Source organism: Physella acuta, unplaced genomic scaffold (genome assembly GCF_028476545.2).
Source record: "Physella acuta isolate Inbredline_101_S28 unplaced genomic scaffold, ASM2847654v3 ptg000824l, whole genome shotgun sequence".
Taxonomy (NCBI): domain Eukaryota; kingdom Metazoa; phylum Mollusca; class Gastropoda; family Physidae; genus Physella; species Physella acuta.
In genome coordinates this window covers 495,960-523,872 of record NW_026732342.1, presented here as the reverse complement: position 1 = coordinate 523,872, position 27,913 = coordinate 495,960, and the positions used below count along the sequence as shown (strand labels likewise).

Below are 27,913 nucleotides of genomic sequence, written 5' to 3'. Positions count from 1 at the left end.
ATCAGACCTGGAACATGACATCCTGGAACATGACATCAGGCTGGAACATGACATCAGGCTGGAACATGACATTAGGCTGGAACATGACATCAGGCTGGAACATGACATCAGGCCTGGAACATGACATTAGGCTGGAACATGACATCAGGCTGGAACATGACATCAGGCCTGGAACATGACATCTGGCCTGGAACATGACATCAGGCTGGAACATGACATCAGGCTGGAACATGACATCAGGCCTGGAACATGACATTAGGCTGGAACATGACATCAGGCCTGGAACATGACATTAGGCTGGAACATGACATCAGGCCTGGAACATGACATTAGGCTGGAACATGACATCAGGCCAACGAGAACAAGAACAAGAGATAAGGCCAACGCTAGTTTCAGTCCTTAAAGAGGCAAGACATAGTGAGCAATGTTTCTTTCAGACTTTTTTATCCCGGGGGGGGGGATACTAAATTTTCCAGGGGGCGGACACAGGTAAAAGTATATAGTTTCTATAGGCCTACAGGTTCCATTTTGTTCAAGTGAAACACCTTATAAGTGCAAAAATCTCACATTAAGCTCGTCCAGAACCTACATAACCAAGATTGGTCGATTTGGAAGAAAAAAAATTGATTGAGTAATTTCTCTTTGGAAAGAAAACTTAGCAAAAATATTTAAGCTAACACTTTAAATATTTTTCTCTTCCCGTTCAATATTAGATTGATTGATCAATTTTCAAAACAATAATGTGTACAAATATTTTAAAATGCTGGGCAAGTGTGACGCCACACTAAATTTTGTGAGGACGTATTGAAATAATGAACAGTAATGGTTTTGTGTTTAGTTTTTAAGTTTAAACTATTTTATGACCTAGTTCCTTTTAGGGCGTATGAAATAGTGTTATGATTGGCTATTAATTGTCACACCCCCAAACATTATAGGTCAGGTCAAGGTCACTAGAAGACCAATCGTAGCCGTATATAAAACCCAGCCTTTCGCACTGAAGACTGTGCGCTGTTAGATCTAGACCTACAGTGTCCTCATCCTGGTCTAGTTGGAATCCGCCTTCAGTTTGAGCCTTGAGGAGACATTTTATAACTTTCAAAATTCAACCATGTTGCGAGTTGCAGCTCAGACGCTTCCAAAAAACTGTGTTTTGACTCATTCAAGACCTGTGGTTATCGGTTCATCTCGCCACACCTCTACAATCCAAAGTGATGAGGAGCCAAGTTTTTTCGAACAAGTTGAACTTTTTTTTGACAAATCTGCTAACCTGTTGCAAGATCGATTACTTAAAAAAATTAAAGGAAAAAATCTAACCCTAGACGACAAAAAAAAAGTTGTGGACGGCCTGCTCAGAGTAATCAAGCCTTGTAATCATGTAATGGCGGTAAATTTTCCAATCAAAAGAGATAATGGAACTTACGAAATGATTGAGGCATACAGAGCCCAACACAGCCAGCATAGGACACCTTGTAAAGGAGGTTAGTGATATAGAGTATTTTATAGAGTCTAGATCTTACTTATATACAATATAATTTATTCTAGATTCTAGATCTAGATCTATTAACTACTAGTGACTAGTGCTAACTAGAGATCTTGATCTAGATCTAGACTAATCTACATAATATACATATAGATTCTAGATCTACTCTACTTATTTATACTGAACTAATCCAGCTTGAAACAATTAGAATCTGATCTAGACTATCTAGAATCTAGTTATGTATGGAGTAGCATAACTAAATTATACTAAATAACTCTAGAATCTACTACCACTAGATCTAGCTACTAATACAATTTAATAGGCCCTACATAATACTTAATACATTATTAACTAGGCCTATATCATGGTTATATGCCATATAATATGGCCTATGCCATGCCTATACTTTGTAGACTATAGGCCTAATATTACTATTGTCAATAGTTAGGCTATTATATTATTTAAAAAATTATTAGGCCTATAATATTATTAGTTATAGTTATAGAATATTAATTATACTGAATCGGGCCTATTATTTACTATACTATACTTATTACTTAACTATACAGACTTAAACTTAACTACTATAGTATAGTATAGGGCTACCCAATAAATAAATAAATAACATGGCAAACGATTACCTAGGCCTAATTAATTAATAATAAATAGATTCTATTTGTTAGACCTATAGGTCAACTTGCTAGTAAAAAGAGTCTAGTGTAAATAATGGACCATTATTGGTAGACTGGAGGCCATTCCAGAACTAAACATTAGTGGGTCATCAATCAATAAACAATGTCATGGTTTTTTGATGATTTTTTAATGGTTTTTTGATGATTTTTAATGGTTTTTTGATGATTTTTTAATGGTTTTTTGATATTTTTTAATGTTTTTTTTTAAAATTATTTTTAACCTTCCCTTCTCCTTCCTACTTTGTCAGACATCACAAAAAGCCAGAATAATTCACACCTCATCCTGCAACCTTTCATCTAAAACTGCAGTTTTTTTCAAACAAATTTCTTTTGAATGTATATTATTTAGAGTTTCGTAATAAATCTCTATAATGTTCTATCTAAACCATCCTAAGAAATGTTAAATAATTGCTAAAATTTAGTTTCTAATTGTAACATTACTTTTAACCATGCTAAAATTTAGTTTCTAATTGTAACATTACTTTTAACCATGCTAAAATTTAGTTTCTAATTGTAACATTACTTTTAACCATGCTAAAATTTAGTTTCTAATTGTAACATTACTTTTAACCATGCATAAGTCCCAAAAGCTTGTGGTCACACTTTCTAACATTTGACCTAGATCTAGATACAGCTCTAGATCTTAGGGCCTAACAATTTGAGGGGGAAAAAAACAACTTTGCTTTGCTATAATGATCTTAACTTACTTTTATGTCTAGTGGGCCAAAGTACATTGCAAAGGTGACTGTGTAACTCTTGGCTGTGGCATGAAGTTTCTTGCAGATTGCACTTTTCTTGAATGTGCAGGTTATGATTTGTATTCTTTGTAAGGGCTGACGGCATTTGTTTGATAGGAAACTTGTTAAGAGTTTGTATACCATCTTGACATGATAGACCAGGGGTCTCCAAACTGCGGCCCGCGAGGTCCTCTCATCCGGCCCGCGGAGATCTTTTTGTCCACGGGAAAAAATGTTTCTTGGAGGTGGCTGAGGAACTTTGCCCAGAAAATTCAAAATAATTTGAAAATGTAGCTTTGGTTGCAATACCATTGCCCGCCGTTTTGCAGACATTGGTGAAAACGGCAAGCTTTGTGTGCTAAATATATGGACTTAAGCTGTGTACTGAATACCCTAACGAAGATGGTGAATTTAATAAGGTCATATGGGCTTAACCCTAGATAGTTTAGCGACATGTTGAAAGATACAAACACAGAATCGCAATATTTACTATATTACACAGCAGTACGATGGCTAAGTTGTGAGAAACTTCTGAGCAGAGTATTTAAGTTAAGAAAGGAAATAGGTGACTTCCTGGAAAGTAGGCAAGCCACGTCCATAAATGTCTGGTGAAGAATGGGTATAGCAATAGGCCTCTGCTGCAAACATAACTAGTCATTGAAATTTTCTGAATCCATAACTATAAGAGAGGGAAATATAGTTTCTATACACCCAACTAAAGGCATTTCAGCTACCCCGAAGAGATGCCTGGAAGAAACTCTGGCCCCCGAACTAATATTTGATAGTTAATGCGGCCTTCGGGCTGAAAAGTTTGGAGACCCCTGTGATAGACCAAATACATTTCCTGTAACTTTCTTCCCTTTTAAAAATATTTTTTTCCTGTAACTTCATATTTTGTTACATACTTGGTGTTTAGTAAAAAAAAAAAAATTAATAATTTAACATTCATTCTTCCTTTCATCCAATAGCCATGGGACAAACTATTAACTGGTATTATTTACTTCAAATTATCCTTTTTTCCATATGTCTTTGCCCTTTTTTTCCCATTTCTTTCCAAATTTTTCTAATACTTTTCATGCCCTTTATCTTCAAATTCTCTACGCCAGGTGTTTTTTTTGGTTCTCCCCTGTTGAAAATTGCATAATTTGCCTTGTCTGATCACACTTGTTGCAGGTGTCCTCAACACATGACCATCTCCACTTTCTTTTCCAACTTTCTCCTGGGATTTCTCATGTCCTTTCACATATTGCCATGTTAGTATTGTTAGGTATTTTTTATTACTTTTGAAATTAGTAGATACATTGTAATTATTTAAACATTGGCTTATATAAGTAAGATGAGCTATCTTGATGTTAAACTCTTGACCACCTGTATCCAGGTATCCGCTACAGTATGGATGTTAACCTGGACGAGGTGAAAGCTCTGGCTGCCCTGATGACCTACAAATGTGCTGTGGTTGACGTCCCTTTTGGAGGCGCCAAGGCAGGAGTTAAAATCAACCCTTCAGATTATTCTGTCAATGAACTGGAGAAAATTACCAGGCGATTCACAGTTGAACTAGCCAAGAAAGGCTTTATAGGTCGGTAGATTTTGCCTGTGTTAATGTAGGCCTATCTTAGTATGTTTTGAAATATTCTCTTGGCACTGGATATATTGGCCAGAAACGAGGTAATAATTAGCTTGAAATTTGGCCATGGCCACCAACTTGTCTTATAATCATGGCCACCAACTTGTCTTATAATCATGGCCACCAACTTGTCTTATAATCATGGCCACCAACTTGTCTTATAATCATGGCCACCAACTTGTCTTATAATCATGGCCACCAACTTGTCTTATAATCATGGCCATCTTGTCATCTGATCCTTAATGGTTGTAAATTTTTATGACTGGTATCAGCCAACAGTCTGTGACCTTAAAAAAACTTATCTCCTTGGTCTACACAAGTTTTATTGTCTCCTTAAAAACTTAAATCCTTGGTCTACACAAGTTTTATTGTCTCCTTAAAAACTTAAATCCTTGGTCTACACAAGTTTTATTGTCTCCTTAAAAACTTAAATCCTTGGTCTACACAAGTTTTATTGTCTCCTTAAAAACTTAAATCCTTGGTCTACAAGTTTTATTGTCTCCTTAAAAACTTAAATCCTTGGTCTACACAAGTTTTATTGTCTCCTTAAAAACTTAAATCCTTGGTCTACACAAGTTTTATTGTCTCCTTAAAAACTTATCTCCTTGGTCTGCACAAGTTTTATTGCCTTCTGGGTTGTAAGTCAAGCACACCTGGGCTTATCAAATGGAAGATTTCAATGCTCTCAAATTTATGACACTGGACATTTTTTTATGTCAAAAACTTGCAACCAGCAGTGTATGATAGAAAACTTGCAACCAGCAGTGTATGATAGAAAACTTGCAACCAGCAGTGTATGATAGAAAACTTGCAACCAGCAGTAGATGATAGAAAACTTGGAACCAGCAGTAGATGATAGAAAACTTGCAACCAGCAGTGTATGATAGAAAACTTGCAACCAGCAGTAGATGATAGAAAACTTGGAACCAGCAGTAGATGATAGAAAACTTGCAACCAGCAGTGTATGATAGAAAACTTGCAACCAGCAGTAGATGATAGAAAACTTGCAACCAGCAGTAGATGATAGAAAACTTGCAACCAGCAGTGTATGATGTTTAAAAATGTTAGTGGAAGACTGGGTCAAGGCTGTTGGTGTGTGGGGGTGGGTCACATCTGGCCTTCAGTTGGGGGTAGGGGTGACACATTTGTGGTGTAAGTGTGGGAAGATGTCAAATCTAGGCTGTTTGGGGTGGGGGGGGGGGTCACAGTTGGCATGATGGTGTGTGGGTGTCAGTTGGCCTGATGGTGTGTGTGGGTCACAGTTGGCATGATGGTGTGTGGGTGTCAGTTGGCCTGATGGTGTGTGTGGGTGTCACAGTTGGCCTGATGGTGTGTGTGGGTGTCACAGTTGGCATGATGGTGTGTGGGTGTCAGTTGGCATGATGGTGTGTGGGTGTCAGTTGGCCTGATGGTGTGTGTGGGTGTCAGTTGGCCTGATGCTGTGTGGGAGTCACAGTTGGCATGATGGTGTGTGGGGGTCACAGTTGGCCTGATGGTGTGTGTGGGGGTCACAGTTGGCATGATGGTGTGTGGGGGTCACAGTTGGCATGATGGTGTGTGGGGGTCACAGTTGGCATGATGCTGTGTGTGGGAGTCACAGTTGGCCTGATGGTGTGTGTGGGGGTCACAGTTGGCATGATGGTGTGTGGGGGTCACAGTTGGCATGATGGTGTGTGGGGGTCACAGTTGGCATGATGGTGTGTGGGGGTCACAGTTGGCATGATGGTGTGTGGGGGTCACAGTTGGCATGATGGTGTGTGTGGGTCACAGTTGGCATGATGGTGTGTGTGGGTGTCAGTTGGCATGATGGTGTGTGGGGGTCACAGTTGGCATGATGGTGTGTGGGGGTCACAGTTGGCATGATGGTGTGTGGGGGTCACAGTTGGCCTGATGGTGTGTGGGGGTCACAGTTGGCATGATGGTGTGTGGGGGTCACAGTTGGCCTGATGGTGTGTGGGGGTCACAGTTGGCATGATGGTGTGTGGGGGTCACAGTTGGCCTGATGGTGTGTGGGGGTCACAGTTGGCCTGATGGTGTGTGGGGGTCACAGTTGGCATGATGGTGTGTGGGGGTCACAGTTGGCATGATGGTGTGTGGGGGTCACAGTTGGCATGATGGTGTGTGGGAGTCACAGTTGGCATGATGGTGTGTGTGGGTGTCAGTTGGCATGATGGTGTGTGTGGGGGTCAGTTGGCATGATGGTGTGTGTGGGGGTCACAGTTGGCCTGATGGTGTGTGGGGGTCACAGTTGGCATGATGGTGTGTGGGTGTCAGTTGGCCTGATGGTGTGTGGGGGTCACAGTTGGCATGATGGTGTGTGTGGGTGTCAGTTGGCATGATGGTGTGTGGGGGTCACAGTTGGCATGATGGTGTGTGGGGGTCACAGTTGGCATGATGGTGTGTGGGGGTCACAGTTGGCATGATGGTGTGTGTGGGTGTCAGTTGGCATGATGGTGTGTGGGTGTCAGTTGGCATGATGGTGTGTGTGGGGGTCACAGTTGGCATGATGGTGTGTGGGAGTCACAGTTGGCATGATGGTGTGTGTGGGTGTCAGTTGGCATGATGGTGTGTGTGGGGGTCACAGTTGGCCTGATGGTGTGTGGGGGTCACAGTTGGCATGATGGTGTGTGGGTGTCAGTTGGCCTGATGGTGTGTGGGGGTCACAGTTGGCATGATGGTGTGTGGGGGTCACAGTTGGCATGATGGTGTGTGGGTGTCAGTTGGCCTGATGGTGTGTGGGGGTCACAGTTGGCATGATGGTGTGTGGGGGTCACAGTTGGCATGATGGTGTGTGTGGGGGTCACAGTTGGCCTGATGGTGTGTGGGGGTCACAGTTGGCATGATGGTGTGTGGGGGTCACAGTTGGCATGATGGTGTGTGTGGGTGTCAGTTGGCATGATGGTGTGTGGGTGTCAGTTGGCATGATGGTGTGTGTGGGGGTCACAGTTGGCATGATGGTGTGTGTGGGGGTCACAGTTGGCCTGATGGTGTGTGTGGGGGTCACAGTTGGCCTGATGGTGTGTGGGAGTCACAGTTGGCCTGATGGTGTGTGTGGGGGTCACAGTTGGCATGATGGTGTGTGTGGGGGGTCACAGTTGGCATGATGGTGTGTGTGGGGGGGGGGTCAGTTGGCCTGATGGTGTGTGGGGGGTCACAGTTGGCCTGATGGTGTGTGTGGGTCACAGTTGGCATGATGGTGTGTGGGGGTCACAGTTGGCCTGATGGTGTGTGTGGGGGTCACAGTTGGCATGATGGTGTGTGTGGGGGGTCACAGTTGGCATGATGGTGTGTGGGGGTCACAGTTGGCATGATGGTGTGTGGGGGTCACAGTTGGCATGATGGTGTGTGGGAGTCACAGTTGGCCTGATGGTGTGTGGGGGTCACAGTTGGCATGATGGTGTGTGGGGGTCACAGTTGGCATGATGGTGTGTGGGGGTCACAGTTGGCCTGATGGTGTGTGTGGGGGTCAGTTAACCTGATGGTGTGTGGGGGGAGTCACAGTTGGGTTGATGGTGTGTGGGGGGAGTCACAGTTGGGTTGATGGTGTGTGTGGGGGTCACAGTTGGCCTGATGGTGTGTGTGGGGGGGTCAGTTGGCCTGATGGTGTGTGGGGGTCACAGTTGGCATGATGGTGTGTGGGAGTCACAGTTGGCCTGATGGTGTGTGGGGGTCACAGTTGGCATGATGGTGTGTGGGGGTCACAGTTGGCATGATGGTGTGTGGGGGTCACAGTTGGCCTGATGGTGTGTGTGGGGGTCAGTTAACCTGATGGTGTGTGGGGGGAGTCACAGTTGGGTTGATGGTGTGTGGGGGGAGTCACAGTTGGGTTGATGGTGTGTGTGGGGGTCACAGTTGGCCTGATGGTGTGTGTGGGGGGGTCAGTTGGCCTGATGGTGTGTGTGGGGGTCACAGTTGGCCTGATGGTGTGTGTGGGGGTCACAGTTGGCCTGATGGTGTGTGTGGGGGTCACAGTTGGCCTGATGGTGTGTGGGAGTCACAGTTGGCATGATGGTGTGTGTGGGTGTCAGTTGGCATGATGGTGTGTGTGGGGGTCACAGTTGGCCTGATGGTGTGTGGGGGTCACAGTTGGCATGATGGTGTGTGGGGGTCACAGTTGGCATGATGCTGTGTGTGGGGGTCACAGTTGGCCTGATGCTGTGTGTGGGTGTCACAGTTGGCATGATGGTGTGTGGGGGTCACAGTTGGCATGATGGTGTGTGGGGGTCACAGTTGGCATGATGGTGTGTGGGGGTCACAGTTGGCATGATGGTGTGTGGGGGTCACAGTTGGCATGATGGTGTGTGGGGGTCACAGTTGGCATGATGGTGTGTGGGGGTCACAGTTGGCATGATGCTGTGTGGGGGTCACAGTTGGCATGATGGTGTGTGGGGGTCACAGTTGGCATGATGGTGTGTGGGGGTCACAGTTGGCATGATGGTGTGTGGGGGTCACAGTTGGCCTGATGGTGTGTGTGGGGGTCACAGTTGGCATGATGGTGTGTGGGGGTCACAGTTGGCATGATGGTGTGTGGGGGTCACAGTTGGCATGATGGTGTGTGGGAGTCACAGTTGGCCTGATGGTGTGTGGGGGTCACAGTTGGCATGATGGTGTGTGGGGGTCACAGTTGGCATGATGGTGTGTGGGGGTCACAGTTGGCATGATGGTGTGTGGGGGTCACAGTTGGCCTGATGGTGTGTGTGGGGGTCAGTTAACCTGATGGTGTGTGGGGGGAGTCACAGTTGGGTTGATGGTGTGTGGGGGGAGTCACAGTTGGGTTGATGGTGTGTGTGGGGGTCACAGTTGGCCTGATGGTGTGTGTGGGGGGGTCAGTTGGCCTGATGGTGTGTGTGGGGGTCACAGTTGGCCTGATGGTGTGTGTGGGGGTCACAGTTGGCCTGATGGTGTGTGTGGGGGTCACAGTTGGCCTGATGGTGTGTGGGAGTCACAGTTGGCATGATGGTGTGTGTGGGTGTCAGTTGGCATGATGGTGTGTGTGGGGGTCACAGTTGGCCTGATGGTGTGTGGGGGTCACAGTTGGCATGATGGTGTGTGGGGGTCACAGTTGGCATGATGCTGTGTGTGGGGGTCACAGTTGGCCTGATGCTGTGTGTGGGTGTCACAGTTGGCATGATGGTGTGTGGGGGTCACAGTTGGCATGATGGTGTGTGGGGGTCACAGTTGGCATGATGGTGTGTGGGGGTCACAGTTGGCATGATGGTGTGTGGGGGTCACAGTTGGCATGATGGTGTGTGGGGGTCACAGTTGGCATGATGGTGTGTGGGGGTCACAGTTGGCATGATGGTGTGTGGGGGTCACAGTTGGCATGATGGTGTGTGGGGGTCACAGTTGGCATGATGGTGTGTGGGGGTCACAGTTGGCATGATGGTGTGTGGGGGTCACAGTTGGCATGATGGTGTGTGGGGGTCACAGTTGGCATGATGGTGTGTGGGGGTCACAGTTGGCATGATGCTGTGTGGGGGTCACAGTTGGCATGATGGTGTGTGGGGGTCACAGTTGGCATGATGGTGTGTGGGGGTCACAGTTGGCATGATGGTGTGTGGGGGTCACAGTTGGCATGATGGTGTGTGGGGGTCACAGTTGGCATGATGGTGTGTGGGGGTCACAGTTGGCATGATGGTGTGTGGGGGTCACAGTTGGCATGATGGTGTGTGGGGGTCACAGTTGGCCTGATGGTGTGTGTGGGGGTCACAGTTGGCATGATGGTGTGTGGGGGTCACAGTTGGCATGATGGTGTGTGGGGGTCACAGTTGGCATGATGGTGTGTGGGAGTCACAGTTGGCCTGATGGTGTGTGGGGGTCACAGTTGGCATGATGGTGTGTGGGGGTCACAGTTGGCATGATGGTGTGTGGGGGTCACAGTTGGCCTGATGGTGTGTGTGGGGGTCAGTTAACCTGATGGTGTGTGGGGGGAGTCACAGTTGGGTTGATGGTGTATGGGGGGAGTCACAGTTGGGTTGATGGTGTGTGTGGGGGTCACAGTTGGCATGATGCTGTGTGGGGGGGGGGTCAGTTGGCCTGATGGTGTGTGGGTGTCAGTTGGCATGATGGTGTGTGTGGGGGTCACAGTTGGCCTGATGGTGTGTGGGGGTCACAGTTGGCCTGATGGTGTGTGGGGGTCACAGTTGGCCTGATGGTGTGTGTGGGGGGGGGGTCAGTTGGCCTGATGGTGTGTGGGGGGTCACAGTTGGCCTGATGGTGTGTGTGGGTCACAGTTGGCATGATGGTGTGTGGGGGTCACAGTTGGCCTGATGGTGTGTGTGGGGGTCACAGTTGGCATGATGGTGTGTGTGGGGGGTCACAGTTGGCATGATGGTGTGTGGGGGTCACAGTTGGCCTGATGGTGTGTGTGGGGGTCACAGTTGGCCTGATGGTGTGTGTGGGGGGTCACAGTTGGCCTGATGGTGTGTGGGGGTCACAGTTGGCCTGATGGTGTGTGTGGGGGTCACAGTTGGCCTGATAGTGTGTGGGTAGGGTTGCCAGGTGTCCAGTTTTGAACTGGACAGTCCAGTATTTGAGCAGACTGTCCAGGATAAAATAAATATAAATACTGGACAAGTATATGAATAATACTCTGTTACCCCCCCCCCCCCCCTTCTTCTGCTTTGCGGCATACCTGAGAAGGGAAGGATGGAAAGGTGTCCAGTATTTTCGGAAAAGGTATCTGGCAACCCTATGTGTGGGGGTCACATCTAGGCTAGGTACGGGGGCTTCAAATGACCATGTTTTGGTCAGTGCCACACGAGCCCGATGGTGTGTTGGGTTCACAACCTCACATCTAGGCTAGCTACGGGGGCTTGAAATGACCATGTTACAGCTTTTGGTATGTGCCGCACGAGCCAACACGAGGCGGGCCATTGATCTTCTAATCGGCTGAAGGTTTGTCCGCCTCCATCTTGCCATCCACGTCACGTGTTAGTCACAGTTGGTCCTGTCGCCTATTTAAACAGGATCTACTTTTTCAACGATTTGCTCTATCCCTTGTGGGCCGCTTGTCACGCGTTTTAGCGGCTTGGTGTGTGGCTCTAAAAATAGGTCAGCCAACAGCTGGTCGGTTGTCCTTCAAGTTTTAGTACGGCACACAGCCTTTTCGTTTGCACCGGCAGAAAATCCAAGAAAATCCCCACATGTTGAGGGGAGGGTGTAGCGCATGTAGGTCGATCTAAAGGTGACCCCATTTCTGAACAGTACATCAGCTGTTTTTATCGTGTGCATTCTTTTGTCAATGGTTCACTCTAGCAGCAGGCGATCCTTGTGGTGCGCTCCATTTCGGTCAACATAGTCTGTCACGTGATTAGCATTGTCTGTTGGTCTTTCTGACAGTTATTGCCCTTGTCAGCGCCCCCTACTCGAGCTTTTATTAGGTCATTTAAAACAAGCTTGTGATCAGCTGGCTTCACGTGGAGCCGGTATGGGTGTGTGGAGAAGTGGCCGTGTGTTGGCATCAAATCTCAAGGACAGGGTAGCCTTTTTAACACTACCCTTATCAGCCTTTAAATCATACACCGTTGGCATGTGCGGCATTACAATCATTGTCGCATGGGCTTTGGGTCAGATTTGGATGTCAGATGGGGCCAGACATGTGAGGTTATCTATGTTAAAATAGAGCTAATTATAAATGTAGAACACACAACCTTACATACATGTGTAGCACAACCTCACATACAGGTATAGCACAACCTCACATACAGGTATAGCACAACCTCACATACAGGTGTAGCACACACCCTCACAAACAGGTGTAGCACACACACACACACCCTTACATACAGGTGTAGCACACACACACAAACTCACATACAGGTGTAGCACACACACACAACCTCACATACAGGTGTAGCACACACACACAACCTCACATACAGGTGTAGCACACACACACACACCCTCACATACAGGTGTAGCACACACACAACCTCACATACAGGTGTAGCACACACACAGGTGTAGCACACACACACAACCTCACATACAGGTGTAGCACACACACACAACCTCACATACAGGTGTAGCACAACCTCACATACAGGTGTAGCACACACACACAACCTCACATACAGGTGTAGCACACACACACAACCTCACATACAGGTGTAGCACACACAGAACCTCACATGCAGGTGTAGCACACACACACAACCTCACATACAGGTGTAGCACACACACTCACATACAGGTGTAGCACACACACTCACATACAGGTGTAGCACACACACTCACATACAGGTGTAGCACACACACTCACATACAGGTGTAGCACACACACACAACCTCACATACAGGTGTAGCACACACACTCACATACAGGTGTAGCACACACACTCACATACAGGTGTAGCACACACACTCACATACAGGTGTAGCACACACACTCACATACAGGTGTAGAACACACACTCACATACAGGTGTAGCACACACACACAACCTCACATACAGGTGTAGCACACACACAACCTCACATACAGGTGTAGCACACACACAACCTCACATACAGGTGTAGCACACACACACAACCTCACATACAGGTGTAGCACACACACACACACCCTCACATACAGGTGTAGCACACACACAACCTCACATACAGGTGTAGCACACACACACAACCTCACATACAGGTGTAGCACACACACAACCTCACATACAGGTGTAGCACACATACAGGTGTAGCACACACACACACACTCACATACAGGTGTAGCACACACACACAACCTCACATACAGGTGTAGCACACACACTCACATACTGGTGTAGCACACTCACATACTGGTGTAGCACACATACATACAGGTGTAGCACACACACAACCTCACATACAGGTGTAGCACACACACTCACATACAGGTGTAGCACACACACAACCTCACATACAGGTGTAGCACAACCGCACATACAGGTGTGGCACACACACAACCTCACATACAGGTGTAACACACACACCCTCACATACAAGTGTTTGAGTCAGCACTAATGAAGTGATTGCTGTTTCAGGTCCAGGTATTGATGTGCCAGCCCCTGACATGGGGACCGGTGAGAGAGAGATGAGTTGGATCTCTGACACTTACTCCAACTCATTAGGTGAGTACATCATAGTAGACAGGCCAAACTCATTAGGTGAGTGCATCATAGTAGACAGGCCAAACTCATTAGGTGAGTGCATCATAGTAGACAGGCCAAACTCATTAGGTGAGTGCATCATAGTAGACAGGCCAAACTCATTAGGTGAGTGCATCATAGTAGACAGGCCAAACTCATTAGGTGAGTGCATCATAGTAGACAGGCCAAATTCATTAGGTGAGTGCATCATAGTAGACAGGCCAAACTCATTAGGTGAGTGCATCATTGTAGACAGGCCAAACTCATTAGGTGAGTGCATCATAGTAGACAGGCCAAACTCATTAGGTGAGTGCATCATAGTAGACAGGCCAAACTCATTAGGTGAGTGCATCATAGTAGACAGGCCAAACTCATTAGGTGAGTGCATCATAGTAGACAGGCCAAACTCATTAGGTGAGTGCATCATAGTAGACAGGCGAGACACATTAGGTGAGTGCATCATAGTAGATAGGCCAGAACTGAATATGACAAGCCATAGGAATGTACAGAACATTCATGGTCATAGATTAGTGATAGATAGCAGTTAATTAGGTCATTTAATTAGGTCAAATGGCCATGCAAGTTGACCTTTAACCTATTGTTAGTCCCCTCACCAATAGCTAGAAAGTTGGAAGGGTTGTGTCCAACCTTGTACTAGGTCCAACCTTGCTACTTTACATTATTGTACTAGGTCCAACCTTGCTACTTTACATTATTGTACTAGGTCCAACCTTGCTACTTTACATTATTGTACTAGGTCCAACCTTGCTACTTTACATTATTGTACTAGGTCCAACCTTGCTACTTTACATTATTGTACTAGGTCCAACCTTGCTACTTTACATTATTGTACTAGGTCCAACCTTGCTACTTTACATTATTGTACTAGGTCCAACCTTGCTACTTTACATTATTGTACTAGGTCCAACCTTGCTACTTTACATTATTGTACTAGGTCCAACCTTGCTACTTTACATTATTGTACTAGGTCCAACCTTGCTACTTTACATTATTGTACTAGGTCCAACCTTGCTACTTTACATTATTGTACTAGGTCCAACCTTGCTACTAAATTGGTTTCTAAAATGTGTAAGAGGTGTCATGAGGGACCAATGCTTCTAAAAAAGTAATTTAAAATAATTTGATTTTGTTATTTCTGTTGACCAAACAGTTGGAGTAGCCCTTCATTCATTTTGTTTTCTTACTTGTCAGTAAATAGTCTCTGCATTAAAAATTAGACATTCTTACTTGTCAGTAAATAGTCTCTGCATTAAAAATTAGACATTCTTACTTGTCAGTAAATAGTCTCTGCATTAAAAATTAGACATTCTTACTTGTCAGTAAATAGTCTCTGCATTAAAAATTAGACATTCTTACTTGTCAGTAAATAGTCTCTGCATTAAAAATTAGACATTCTTACTTGTCAGTAAATAGTCTCTGCATTAAAAATTAGACATTCTTACTTGTCAGTAAATAGTCTCTGCATTAAAAATTAGACATTCTTACTTGTCAGTAAATAGTCTCTGCATTAAAAATTAGACATTCTTACTTGTCAGTAAATGTCTCTGCATTAAAAATTAGACATTCTTACTTGTCAGTAAATAGTCTCTGCATTAAAAATTAGACATTCTTACTTGTCAGTAAATAGTCTCTGGATTAAAAATTAGACATTCTTACTTGTCAGTAAATGTCTCTGGATTAAAAATTAGACATTCTTACTTGTCAGTAAATAGTCTCTGCATTAAAAATTAGACATTCTTACTTGTCAGTAAATAGTCTCTGGATTAAAAATTAGACATTCTTACTTGTCAGTAAATGTCTCTGGATTAAAAATTAGACATTCTTACTTGTCAGTAAATGTCTCTGCATTAAAAATTAGACATTCTTACTTGTCAGTAAATAGTCTCTGCATTAAAAATTAGACATTCTTACTTGTCAGTAAATAGTCTCTGGATTAAAAATTAGACATTCTTACTTGTCAGTAAATGTCTCTGGATTAAAAATTAGACATTCTTACTTGTCAGTAAATGTCTCTGGATTAAAAATTAGACATTCTTACTTGTCAGTAAATGTCTCTGCATTAAAAATTAGACATTCTTACTTGTCAGTAAATGTCTCTGGATTAAAAATTAGACATTCTTACTTGTCAGTAAATAGTCTCTGCATTAAAAATTAGACATTCTTACTTGTCAGTAAATAGTCTCTGGATTAAAAATTAGACATTCTTACTTGTCAGTAAATGTCTCTGCATTAAAAATTAGACATTCTTACTTGTCAGTAAATGTCTCTGCATTAAAAATTAGACATTCTTACTTGTCAGTAAATAGTCTCTGCATTAAAAATTAGACATTCTTACTTGTCAGTAAATAGTCTCTGGATTAAAAATTAGACATTCTTACTTGTCAGTAAATGTCTCTGGATTAAAAATTAGACATTCTTACTTGTCAGTAAATGTCTCTGGATTAAAAATTAGACATTCTTACTTGTCAGTAAATAGTCTCTGCATTAAAAATTAGACATTCTTACTTGTCAGTAAATGTCTCTGCATTAAAAATTAGACATTCTTACTTGTCAGTAAATGTCTCTGGATTAAAAATTAGACATTCTTACTTGTCAGTAAATAGTCTCTGCATTAAAAATTAGACATTCTTACTTGTCAGTAAATAGTCTCTGGATTAAAAATTAGACATTCTTACTTGTCAGTAAATGTCTCTGGATTAAAAATTAGACATTCTTACTTGTCAGTAAATGTCTCTGCATTAAAAATTAGACATTCTTACTTGTCAGTAAATAGTCTCTGCATTAAAAATTAGACATTCTTACTTGTCAGTAAATAGTCTCTGGATTAAAAATTAGACATTCTTACTTGTCAGTAAATGTCTCTGGATTAAAAATTAGACATTCTTACTTGTCAGTAAATGTCTCTGGATTAAAAATTAGACATTCTTATGTTCTGGAAAATTTGAACAAAATGGCTGCATTAGAAGTGGGTCTAAATTGAGTTACACAACTTGCCTTAAAAATATAGTCATTGTGAACTAGATAAAACATTTTTAACAGGTCAGCTACGACTAAATATTGGCCTTAAAAACGTAACTCTAGTTTAGCTTGTATTTAAAAGAATTTCCATTTCGGTGGCTTTTTATTTGAAAGTTTTGTTTGAAATTATTTTAATTTGCAGGTTTTGTTTAAAAATGTTTTTATTTGAAGGTTTAGCTTAAATTGTCCTAAAAAAACTAGCTTGAACCAGTTTTATAGTGTGTGTGTGTGTTTTCCCTTAGGTCATGGTGACATTAATGCTAGAGCTTGTGTCACTGGCAAACCAATTCCACAGGGAGGAATCCATGGGCGTATATCTGCAACAGGAAGGGTGAGTAGCTCTCATCTCATGGATTATTTACATCTCATGTCATGGATTATTTACATCTCATCTCATTGTTTGTGTCTAGGGACTGTACCATGCCATTGTTTGTGTCTAGGGACTGTACCATGCCATTGTTTGTGTCTAGGGACTGTACCATGCCATTGTCTAGGGACTGTACCATGCCATTGTCTAGGGACTGTACCTTGCCATTGTTTGTGTCTAGGGACTGTACCATGCCATTGTTTGTGTCTAGGGAATGTACCATGCCATTGTTTGTGTCTAGGGACTGTACCATGCCATTGTTTGTGTCTAGGGACTGTACCATGCCATTGTTTGTGTCTAGGGACTGTACCGTGCCATTGTTTGTGTCTAGGGACTGTACCATGCCATTGTCTAGGGACTGTACCATGCCATTGTCTAGGGACTGTACCTTGCCATTGTTTGTGTCTAGGGACTGTACCATGCCATTGTTTGTGTCTAGGGAATGTACCATGCCATTGTTTGTGTCTAGGGACTGTACCATGCCATTGTTTGTGTCTAGGGACTGTACCATGCCATTGTTTGTGTCTAGGGACTGTACCATGCCATTGTCTAGGGACTGTACCATGCCATTGTCTAGGGACTGTACCATGCCATTGTTTGTGTCTAGGGACTGTACCATGCCATTGTCTAGGGACTGTACCATGCCATTGTCTAGGGACTGTACCATGCCATTGTTTGTGTCTAGGGACTGTACCATGGACTGAGCAACTTTATAATGGAGGCCAGCTATACAAGCATGGTGGGCTTGACCCCAGGCTTTGGAGATAAGACCTTCATCTTGCAGGTAAGATTCAATTACACAGGAACAGATTACATTACAAACCAATTACACAGGAACAGATTACATTACAAACCAATTACACAGGAACAGATTACATTACAAACCAATTACACAGGAACAGATTACATTACAAACCAATTACACAGGAACAGATTACATTAGTGATATATGGGATTGAGGGTGTAAATATCCATTGAACACATCAACTAGGGCTTTGGTAATGTTGGTCCCGACTCAAATATTTTTCTATCAACTAGGGCTTTGGTAATGTTGGTCCCCACTCAAATATTTTTCTATCAACTAGGGTTTTGGTAATGTTGGTCCCCACTCAAATATTTTTCTATCAACTAGGGCTTTGGTAATGTTGGTCCCCACTCAAATATTTTTCTATCAACTAGGGCTTTGGTAATGTTGGTCCCCACTCAAATATTTTTCTATCAACTAGGGCTTTGGTAATGTTGGTCCCCACTCAAATATTTTTCTATCAACTAGGGCTTTGGTAATGTTGGTCCCCACTCAAATATTTTTCTATCAACTAGGGCTTTGGTAATGTTGGTCTCCACTCAATGCGCTACTTGACCAGAGCAGGTGCTAAATGTATTGGGGTCATGGAATATGATGGCAGCATCTACAATCCTGATGGCATCAGTGCTAGGGAATTGGAAGATTACAAAATTGTAAGTCATTGCTCTAGTCAGTGCTAGGGAATTGGAAGATTACAAAATTGTAAGTCATTGCTCTAGTCAGTGCTAGGGAATTGGAAGATTACAAAATTGTAAGTCATTGCTCTAGTCAGTGCTAGGGAATTGGAAGATTACAAAATTGTAAGTCATTGCTCTAGTCAGTGCTAGGGAATTGGAAGATTACAAAATTGTAAGTCATTGCTCTAGTCAGTGCTAGGGAATTGGAAGATTACAAAATTGTAAGCCAATCAATTAAGGCAAATGAAACAAAGGTTGCTATTTGTTTTTCCCAGGAAAATGGTACCATTGTAGGTTTTCCAAATGCCCAACCATATGAAGGTAACTTGCTGTATGAAAAGTGTGACATTTTGGTACCTGCTGCCAGTGAGAAACAGATCACTAAAGACAATGCTGACAAGATACAGGCTAAGGTAAGAGAGAGTTCTGCCACTTGCTCAAGTTGACACAGAGAAACAGATCACTAAAGACAATGCTGACAAGATACAGGCTAAGGTAAGAGAGAGTTCTGCCACTTGCTCAAGTTGACACAGAGAAACAGATCACTAAAGACAATGCTGACAAGATACAGGCTAAGGTAAGAGAGAGTTCTGCCACTTGCTCAAGTTGACACAGAGAAACAGATCACTAAAGACAATGCTGACAAGATACAGGCTAAGGTAAGAGAGAGTTCTGCCACTTGCTCAAGTTGACACAGAGAAACAGATCACTAAAGACAATGCTGACAAGATACAGGCTAAGGTAAGAGAGAATTCTGCCACTTGCTCAAGTTGACACAGAGAAACAGATCACTAAAGACAATGCTGACAAGATACAAGCTAAGGTAAGAGAGAGTTCTGCCACTTGCTCAAGTTGACACAGAGAAACAGATCACTAAAGACAATGCTGACAAGATACAGGCTAAGGTAAGAGAGAATTCTGCCACTTGCTCAAGTTGACACAGAGAAACAGATCACTAAAGACAATGCTGACAAGATACAGGCTAAGGTAAGAGAGAGTTCTGCCACTTGCTCAAGTTGACACAGAGAAACAGATCACTAAAGACAATGCTGACAAGATACAGGCTAAGGTAAGAGAGAGTTCTGCCACTTGCTCAAGTTGACACAGAGAAACAGATCACTAAAGACAATGCTGACAAGATACAGGCTAAGGTAAGAGAGAGTTCTGCCACTTGCTCAAGTTGACACAGAGAAACAGATCACTAAAGACAATGCTGACAAGATACAGGCTAAGGTAAGAGAGAGTTCTGCCACTTGCTCAAGTTGACACAGAGAAACAGATCACTAAAGACAATGCTGACAAGATACAGGCTAAGGTAAGAGAGAGTTCTGCCACTTGCTCAAGTTGACACAGAGAAACAGATCACTAAAGACAATGCTGACAAGATACAGGCTAAGGTAAGAGAGAATTCTGCCACTTGCTCAAGTTGACACAGAGAAACAGATCACTAAAGACAATGCTGACAAGATACAGGCTAAGGTAAGAGAGAGTTCTGCCACTTGCTCAAGTTGACACAGAGAAACAGATCACTAAAGACAATGCTGACAAGATACAGGCTAAGGTAAGAGAGAGTTCTGCCACTTGCTCAAGTTGACACAGAGAAACAGATCACTAAAGACAATGCTGACAAGATACAGGCTAAGGTAAGAGAGAATTCTGCCACTTGCTCGACGCAGATCTCGCTGGCCCATGAAAAAGTGGCACCTAAGACAATTACAATTGTGGTTTTTTTATCAATAAAAATGACTCCGCTAAATTATATTTTAAAATATTATCTTGTGCATTCATAAGTTAAAAACCATTTTAAAACCAATTTTAGACCCCTCCCCTTAAGGGGGGGGGGGGGGGGGGGATGGGCTGTTGGTTGACACAGATCTACATTTATTTTGGTGCATCCATTTCATGAGGAATTTGTAATTGAAAACATGCTTCATGATGAACTTGTTTTTTCAATGAGTAAAAATAGACCATGCTTCGCACTTTGATCAAGTTCATCAGTTGTTTAGTGGAGTTGTAAAGGAGATCTACCATCTGTTTTATGCACTACCTTTATTTATAGATCATAGCTGAAGGAGCTAATGGCCCTACCACAATGGCTGCTGATAACATTCTTGTCAAGAAAAATGTACTCATTATTCCAGTAAGTTTTTTTCTAATCATATTTCATTATATTATAACGCCATGTGAAGATAATGTTAGGAAAGATCTGACATAAATCCTGATCCTATTTAATATTTTGAACTGATTTCAAATGAGTTTTTTCTCTCCAGGATCTGTACATCAATGCGGGAGGTGTGACAGTCTCCTACTTTGAGTGGCTCAAAAATCTCAACCATGTCAGTTATGGTCGCCTAACCTTTAAATATGAAAGAGACTCCAATTACCATTTGCTAGGTAACATTCCGGAAAGATATCCTCAAATTTTTAGATACTCTTTTGAAATATAAAAAGACTAACTTTCCATTTTGATAACTTGCTGCTTAGATGAGAACTGAAGTTAAAAATCTCAACCTAGTACAATTCAATTTTGTACAGCTTTTGCTTACTTTACACTTGATGGAGATGTCTACTTTACTTTTAAAACCATCATTAGAATAGTAGATGTCTACTTTACTTCTAAAACCATCATTAGAATAGTAGATGTCTACTTTACCTCTAAAATCATCATTAGAATAGTAGATGTCTACTTTACTTCTAAAACCATCATTAGAATAGTAGAATAAAAAAACAATCTTTGGTTAAATATTTTACACACTAACATCTGCAGCCTTAAAAAACAATTTGCTAGTACTTGTAGAGCAAAAATATCCCTTAAAGAATAAAAAATACGGCTGAATGCACCATTTGGTGTAAATAAAGTTTTGACTGCTGGACATCTAGTGACAGAGGAGTGTCATTCTAGGGTCTTACCAGTGATATCTGTTTTTTATCTTTAGAAAGTGTCCAAAAATCTTTAGAGCGCAAGTTTGGCAAAAATGGAGGCAAGATTCCAGTAGTTCCCAGTGAAGAGTTTGAGAAAAGAATTGCTGTAAGTCTTCAGTCTAATTATGTTAATTATAATGATTAGGGCTTCAACCATCTTGAAAGTAATGATTGGGGCTTTTTTCCATTATGAATGTAATGATTGGGGCTTCGGCCATCATGAATGTAATGATTGGGTTTTTTGGCCATCATGAATGTAATGATTGGCTTTTTTGGCCATCATGAATGTAATAATTGGGGTTTGGGCCATTATGAATGTAATAATTGGGGTTTGGGCCAGCATGAATGTAATGATTGGTGCTTCATCCATTATGAATGTAATAATTGGGGTTTTGGCCATCATGAATGTAATGATTGGGGCTTCGGCCATTATGAATGTAATAATTGGGGTTTGTGCCATCATGAATGTAATGATTGGGGCTTCGGCCATTATGAATGTAATAATTGGGGTTTGTGCCATCATGAATGTAATGATTAGCTTCTAATTTCTAATGTTTCTCACTGTGCAGGGTTCTAATTTCTAATGTTTCTCACTGTGCAGGGTGCATCAGAAAAAGATATCGTCCACTCTGGTCTTGAACAAACCATGGAAAAATCAGCTAGAGTAAGTCTCATGTAGCCTCCTTATACAGGGTTCCTAAATAAATCAGCTAGAGTAAGTCTCATGTAGCCTCCTTATACAGGGCTCCTAAATAAATCAGCTAGAGTAAGTCTCATGTAGCCTCCTTATACAGGGTTCCTAAATAAATCAGCTAGAGTCTCATGTAGCCTCCTTATACAGGGTTCCTAAATAAATCAGCTAGAGTAAGTCTCATGTAGCCTCCTTATACAGGCTTCCTAAATAAATCAGCTAGAGTAAGTCTCATGTAGCCTCCTTATACAGGGTTCCTAAATAAATCAGCTAGAGTAAGTCTCATGTAGCCTCCTTATACAGGGTTCCTAAATAAATCAGCTAGAGTAAGTCTCATGTAGCCTCCTTATACAGGGTTCCTAAATAAATCAGCTAGAGTAAGTCTCATGTAGCCTCCTTATACAGGGTTCCTAAATAAATCAGCTAGAGTAAGTCTCTTGTAGCCTTCTTATACAGGGTTCCTAAATAAATCAGCTAGAGTAAGTCTCTTGTAGCCTCCTTATACAGGGCTCCTAAATAAATCAGCTAGAGTTAGTCTCTTATAGCCTCCTTATACAGGCTTCCTAAATAAATCAGCTAGAGTAAGTCTCTTGTAGCCTCCTTATACAGGGTTCCTAAATAAATCAGCTAGAGTAAGTCTCATGTAGCCTCCTTATACAGGGTTCCTAAATAAATCAGCTAGAGTTAGTCTCTTATAGCCTCCTTATACAGGGCTCCTAAATAAATCAGCTAGAGTAAGTCTCATGTAGCCTTCTTATACAGGGTTCCTAAATAAATCAGCTAGAGTAAGTCTCATGTAGCCTCCTTATACAGGGTTCCTAAATAAATCAGCTAGAGTAAGTCTCATGTAGCCTCATACAGGGTTCCTAAATAAATCAGCTAGAGTAAGTCTCATGTAGCCTCCTTATACAGGGTTCCTAAATAAATCAGCTAGAGTAAGTCTCATGTAGCCTCCTTATACAGGGTTCCTAAATAAATCAGCTAGAGTAAGTCTCATGTAGCCTCCTTATACAGGGTTCCTAAATAAATCAGCTAGAGTAAGTCTCTTGTAGCCTCCTTATACAGGGTTCCTAAATAAATCAGCTAGAGTTAGTCTCTTATAGCCTCCTTATACAGGGCTCCTAAATAAATCAGCTAGAGTAAGTCTCATGTAGCCTTCTTATACAGGGTTCCTAAATAAATCAGCTAGAGTAAGTCTCATGTAGCCTCCTTATACAGGGTTCCTAAATAAATCAGCTAGAGTAAGTCTCATGTAGCCTCATACAGGGTTCCTAAATAAATCAGCTAGAGTAAGTCTCATGTAGCCTCCTTATACAGGGTTCCTAAATAAATCAGCTAGAGTAAGTCTCATGTAGCCTCCTTATACAGGGTTCCTAAATAAATCAGCTAGAGTAAGTCTCATGTAGCCTCCTTATACAGGGTTCCTAAATAAATCAGCTAGAGTAAGTCTCATGTAGCCTCCTTATACAGGGTTCCTAAATAAATCAGCTAGAGTAAGTCTCTTGTAGCCTCCTTATACAGGGTTCCTAAATAAATCAGCTAGAGTAAGTCTCATGTAGCCTCCTTATACAGGGTTTCTAAATAAATCAGCTAGAGTAAGTCTCATGTAGCCTCCTTATACAGGGTTCCTAAATAAATCAGCTAGAGTAAGTCTCATGTAGCCTCCTTATACAGGGTTCCTAAATAAATCAGCTAGAGTAAGTCTCTTGTAGCCTCCTTATACAGGGTTCCTAAATAAATCAGCTAGAGTAAGTCTCATGTAGCCTCCTTATACAGGGTTCCTAAATAAATCAGCTAGTCTCATGTAGCCTTCTTATACAGGGTTCCTAAATAAATCAGCTAGTCTCATATAGCCTCCTTATACAGGGTTCCTAAATAAATCAGCTAGAGTAAGTCTCATGTAGCCTTCTTATACAGGGTTCCTAAATAAATCAGCTAGAGTTAGTCTCTTATAGCCTCCTTATACAGGGCTCCTAAATAAATCAGCTAGAGTAAGTCTCTTGTAGCCTCATACAGGGTTCCTAAATAAATCAGCTAGAGTAAGTCTCATGTAGCCTCCTTATACAGGGTTCCTAAATAAATCAGCTAGAGTTAGTCTCTTATAGCCTCCTTATACAGGGCTCCTAAATAAATCAGCTAGAGTAAGTCTCATGTAGCCACCTTATACAGGGTTCCTAAATAAATCAGCTAGAGTAAGTCTCATGTAGCCTCCTTATACAGGGTTCCTAAATAAATCAGCTAGAGTAAGTCTCTTGTAGCCTCCTTATACAGGGTTCCTAAATAAATCAGCTAGAGTAAGTCTCATGTAGCCTCCTTATACAGGGTTCCTAAATAAATCAGCTAGAGTAAGTCTCATGTAGCCTCCTTATACAGGGTTCCTAAATAAATCAGTTAGAGTAAGTCTCTTGTAGCCTCCTTATACAGGGTTCCTAAATAAATCAGCTAGAGTAAGTCTCATGTAGCCTCCTTATACAGGGTTCCTAAATAAATCAGCTAGTCTCATGTAGCCTTCTTATACAGGGTTCCTAAATAAATCAGCTAGTCTCATATAGCCTCCTTATACAGGGTTCCTAAATAAATCAGCTAGAGTAAGTCTCATGTAGCCTCCTTATACAGGGTTCCTAAATAAATCAGCTAGAGTAAGTCTCATGTAGCCTCCTTATACAGGGTTCCTAAATAAATCAGCTAGAGTTAGTCTCTTATAGCCTCCTTATACAGGGCTCCTAAATAAATCAGCTAGAGTAAGTCTCTTGTAGCCTCATACAGGGTTCCTAAATAAATCAGCTAGAGTAAGTCTCATGTAGCCTCCTTATACAGGGTTCCTAAATAAATCAGCTAGAGTAAGTCTCATGTAGCCTCCTTATACAGGGTTCCTAAATAAATCAGCTAGAGTAAGTCTCATGTAGCCTCCTTATACAGGGTTCCTAAATAAATCAGCTAGAGTAAGTCTCATGTAGCCTCCTTATACAGGGTTCCTAAATAAATCAGCTAGAGTAAGTCTCATGTAGCCTCCTTATACAGGGTTCCTAAATAAATCAGCTAGAGTAAGTCTCATGTAGCCTTCTTATACAGGGCTCCTAAATAAATCAGCTAGAGTAAGTCTTATGTAGCCTCCTTATACAGGGTTCCTAAATAAATCAGCTAGAGTAAGTCTCATGTAGCCTTCTTATACAGGGCTCCTAAATAAATCAGCTAGAGTAAGTCTTATGTAGCCTCCTTATACAGGGTTCCTAAATAAATCAGCTAGAGTAAGTCTCATGTAGCCTCCTTATACAGGGTTCCTAAATAAATCAGCTAGAGTAAGTCTCATGTAGCCTCCTTATACAGGGTTCCTAAATAAATCAGCTAGAGTAAGTCTCTTGTAGCCTCCTTATACAGGGCTCCTAAATAAATCAGCTAGAGTAAGTCTCTTGTAGCCTCCTTATACAGGGTTCCTAAATAAATCAGCTAGAGTAAGTCTCATGTAGCCTCATACAGGGTTCCTAAATAAATCAGCTAGAGTAAGTCTCTTGTAGCCTTCTTATACAGGGTTCCTAAATAAATCAGCTAGAGTAAGTCTCATGTAGCCTCCTTATACAGGGCTCCTAAATAAATCAGCTAGAGTAAGTCTCTTGTAGCCTCCTTATACAGGGCTCCTAAATAAATCAGCTAGAGTAAGTCTCTTGTAGCCTCCTTATACAGGGTTCCTAAATAAATCAGCTAGAGTAAGTCTCATGTAGCCTCATACAGGGTTCCTAAATAAATCAGCTAGAGTAAGTCTCTTGTAGCCTTCTTATACAGGGTTCCTAAATAAATCAGCTAGAGTAAGTCTCATGTAGCCTCCTTATACAGGGCTCCTAAATAAATCAGCTAGAGTAAGTCTCTTGTAGCCTCCTTATACAGGGTTCCTAAATAAATCAGCTAGTCTCATGTAGCCTCCTTATACAGGGTTCCTAAATAAATCAGCTAGAGTAAGTCTCATGTAGCCTCCTTATACAGGGCTCCTAAATAAATCAGCTAGAGTAAGTCTCTTGTAGCCTCCTTATACAGGGTTCCTAAATAAATCAGCTAGAGTAAGTCTCATGTAGCCTCCTTATACAGGCTTCCTAAATAAATCAGCTAGAGTAAGTCTCATGTAGCCTCCTTATACAGGGTTCCTAAATAAATCAGCTAGAGTAAGTCTCATGTAGCCTCATACAGGGTTCCTAAATAAATCAGCTAGAGTAAGTCTCTTGTAGCCTCCTTATACAGGGTTCCTAAATAAATCAGCTAGAGTAAGTCTCATGTAGCCTCCTTATACAGGGTTCCTAAATAAATCAGCTAGAGTAAGTCTCATGTAGCCTCCTTATACAGGGTTCCTAAATAAATCAGCTAGAGTCTCATGTAGCCTCCTTATACAGGGTTCCTAAATAAATCAGCTAGAGTAAGTCTCATGTAGCCTCCTTATACAGGGCTCCTAAATAAATCAGCTAGAGTAAGTCTCATGTAGCCTCCTTATACAGGGTTCCTAAATAAATCAGCTAGAGTAAGTCTCATGTAGCCTCCTTATACAGGGTTCCTAAATAAATCAGCTAGAGTAAGTCTCATGTAGCCTCCTTATACAGGGTTCCTAAATAAATCAGCTAGAGTAAGTCTCATGTAGCCTCCTTATACAGGGTTCCTAAATAAATCAGCTAGAGTAAGTCTCATGTAGCCTCCTTATACAGGCTTCCTAAATAAATCAGCTAGAGTAAGTCTCATGTAGCCTCATACAGGGTTCCTAAATAAATCAGCTAGAGTAAGTCTCATGTAGCCTCCTTATACAGGGTTCCTACGCAGTCTGGAATTAAGTATTAGAAATACAAATTTTCCATGGATTCGATATTTTCGGACCAACAGTAGTGTCCTTCAAGATAGTAACTCATTTGTATTCAAATGTAGATCGCTGGTAGCAGTAGTATTAACAGAACTTAATTTTGGATAGCTAACATAGTATTATAATTGCTAGCATTATGATGCGATGACATTCAACTTAACACATGAGGAAAAAAATTGTCCCAGCCAACATGGTACCCACATTTCTAACGAGCATGGCGTTTCTTGACTAAAAATTGTAACGGAATTTCCATGGGTTACCAGGTGGTAATTGTTCATTTAAAGAAATATGAGATTTTCAAAAAAATTGTTTCATCATTCAGCCTTTGCTGCAATAATTTCCTTTTGATTTAACTATCTTAATGTATTGTTTCCAGAAAATTATGAAAACGGCAATGGAATATAACCTTGGGCTTGACATTCGTACAGCTGCTTACATGTGCAGCATAGAAAAGATCTTTGACGTATACCTAGAAGCTGGACTTACTTTCACGTAAAGCCATCTAAGTGTGGACACCACAAAATGGTGGCTGCCAACTCAGTGGACTTTGTTAACATGGCTGCCTGTTAGATGATCTGACCAATGGGAGGATTGCTTTCAATTTTTCTCAAATATATTATCCAACAATTTTACTCAATGAGTCTCCACAATTTCTCTCCCCCCCCCCCCCCCCCTTCCCGGTACATGTCCATGAGTTCAAAGTTTAAGATAGCTCCACTTATGTATAGCCATTACTTGAGTGTATTGTTTATCATGTAATTTATCTTTGCGTCACTTTAGTGTATGATTTGTTTATCTCAAGTTTCTTGTATTGGGTCTTACAATAAGGGCTGTTTACATCCATCACTTGGTACAAAAGTTTTGCTGTCAGACAGTAGTAGCATACATATTTTTACATTATGCCAATAAACCAAAGAAATAGC

The 27,913-nt window shown here is 42.1% G+C and overlaps 1 protein-coding gene across 1 annotated transcript; it reads left to right on the top strand.

The window, feature by feature from the left end:
- The first annotated feature begins 971 nt into the window (after positions 1–971).
- On the top strand, positions 972–27,913 carry LOC131951729 (glutamate dehydrogenase, mitochondrial). The gene is made up of 12 exons (XM_059314093.1): positions 972–1,478; positions 4,288–4,488; positions 13,551–13,637; positions 16,937–17,025; positions 17,747–17,845; positions 18,382–18,519; positions 18,819–18,956; positions 20,603–20,683; positions 20,814–20,937; positions 21,480–21,571; positions 22,067–22,129; positions 27,367–27,913. The coding sequence occupies exons 1-12, from the start codon at positions 1,109–1,111 to the stop codon at positions 27,484–27,486; spliced, it is 1,602 nt and encodes a 533-aa protein (XP_059170076.1). The 5' UTR covers positions 972–1,108; the 3' UTR covers positions 27,487–27,913.

What these genes read in the sequence shown, in the direction of transcription:
- LOC131951729 (XM_059314093.1), top strand. Translation starts at nt 1,109, where the DNA reads ATGTTGCGAGTTGCAGCTCAGACGCTTCCAAAAAACTGTGTTTTGACT. An exon ending in AATTGGAAGATTACAAAATT is followed by an intron (nt 18,520 to 18,818) that starts GTAAGTCATTGC and finishes TGTTTTTCCCAG; the next exon opens with GAAAATGGTACCATTGTAGG. An exon ending in CTGACAAGATACAGGCTAAG is followed by an intron (nt 18,957 to 20,602) that starts GTAAGAGAGAGT and finishes CTTTATTTATAG; the next exon opens with ATCATAGCTGAAGGAGCTAA.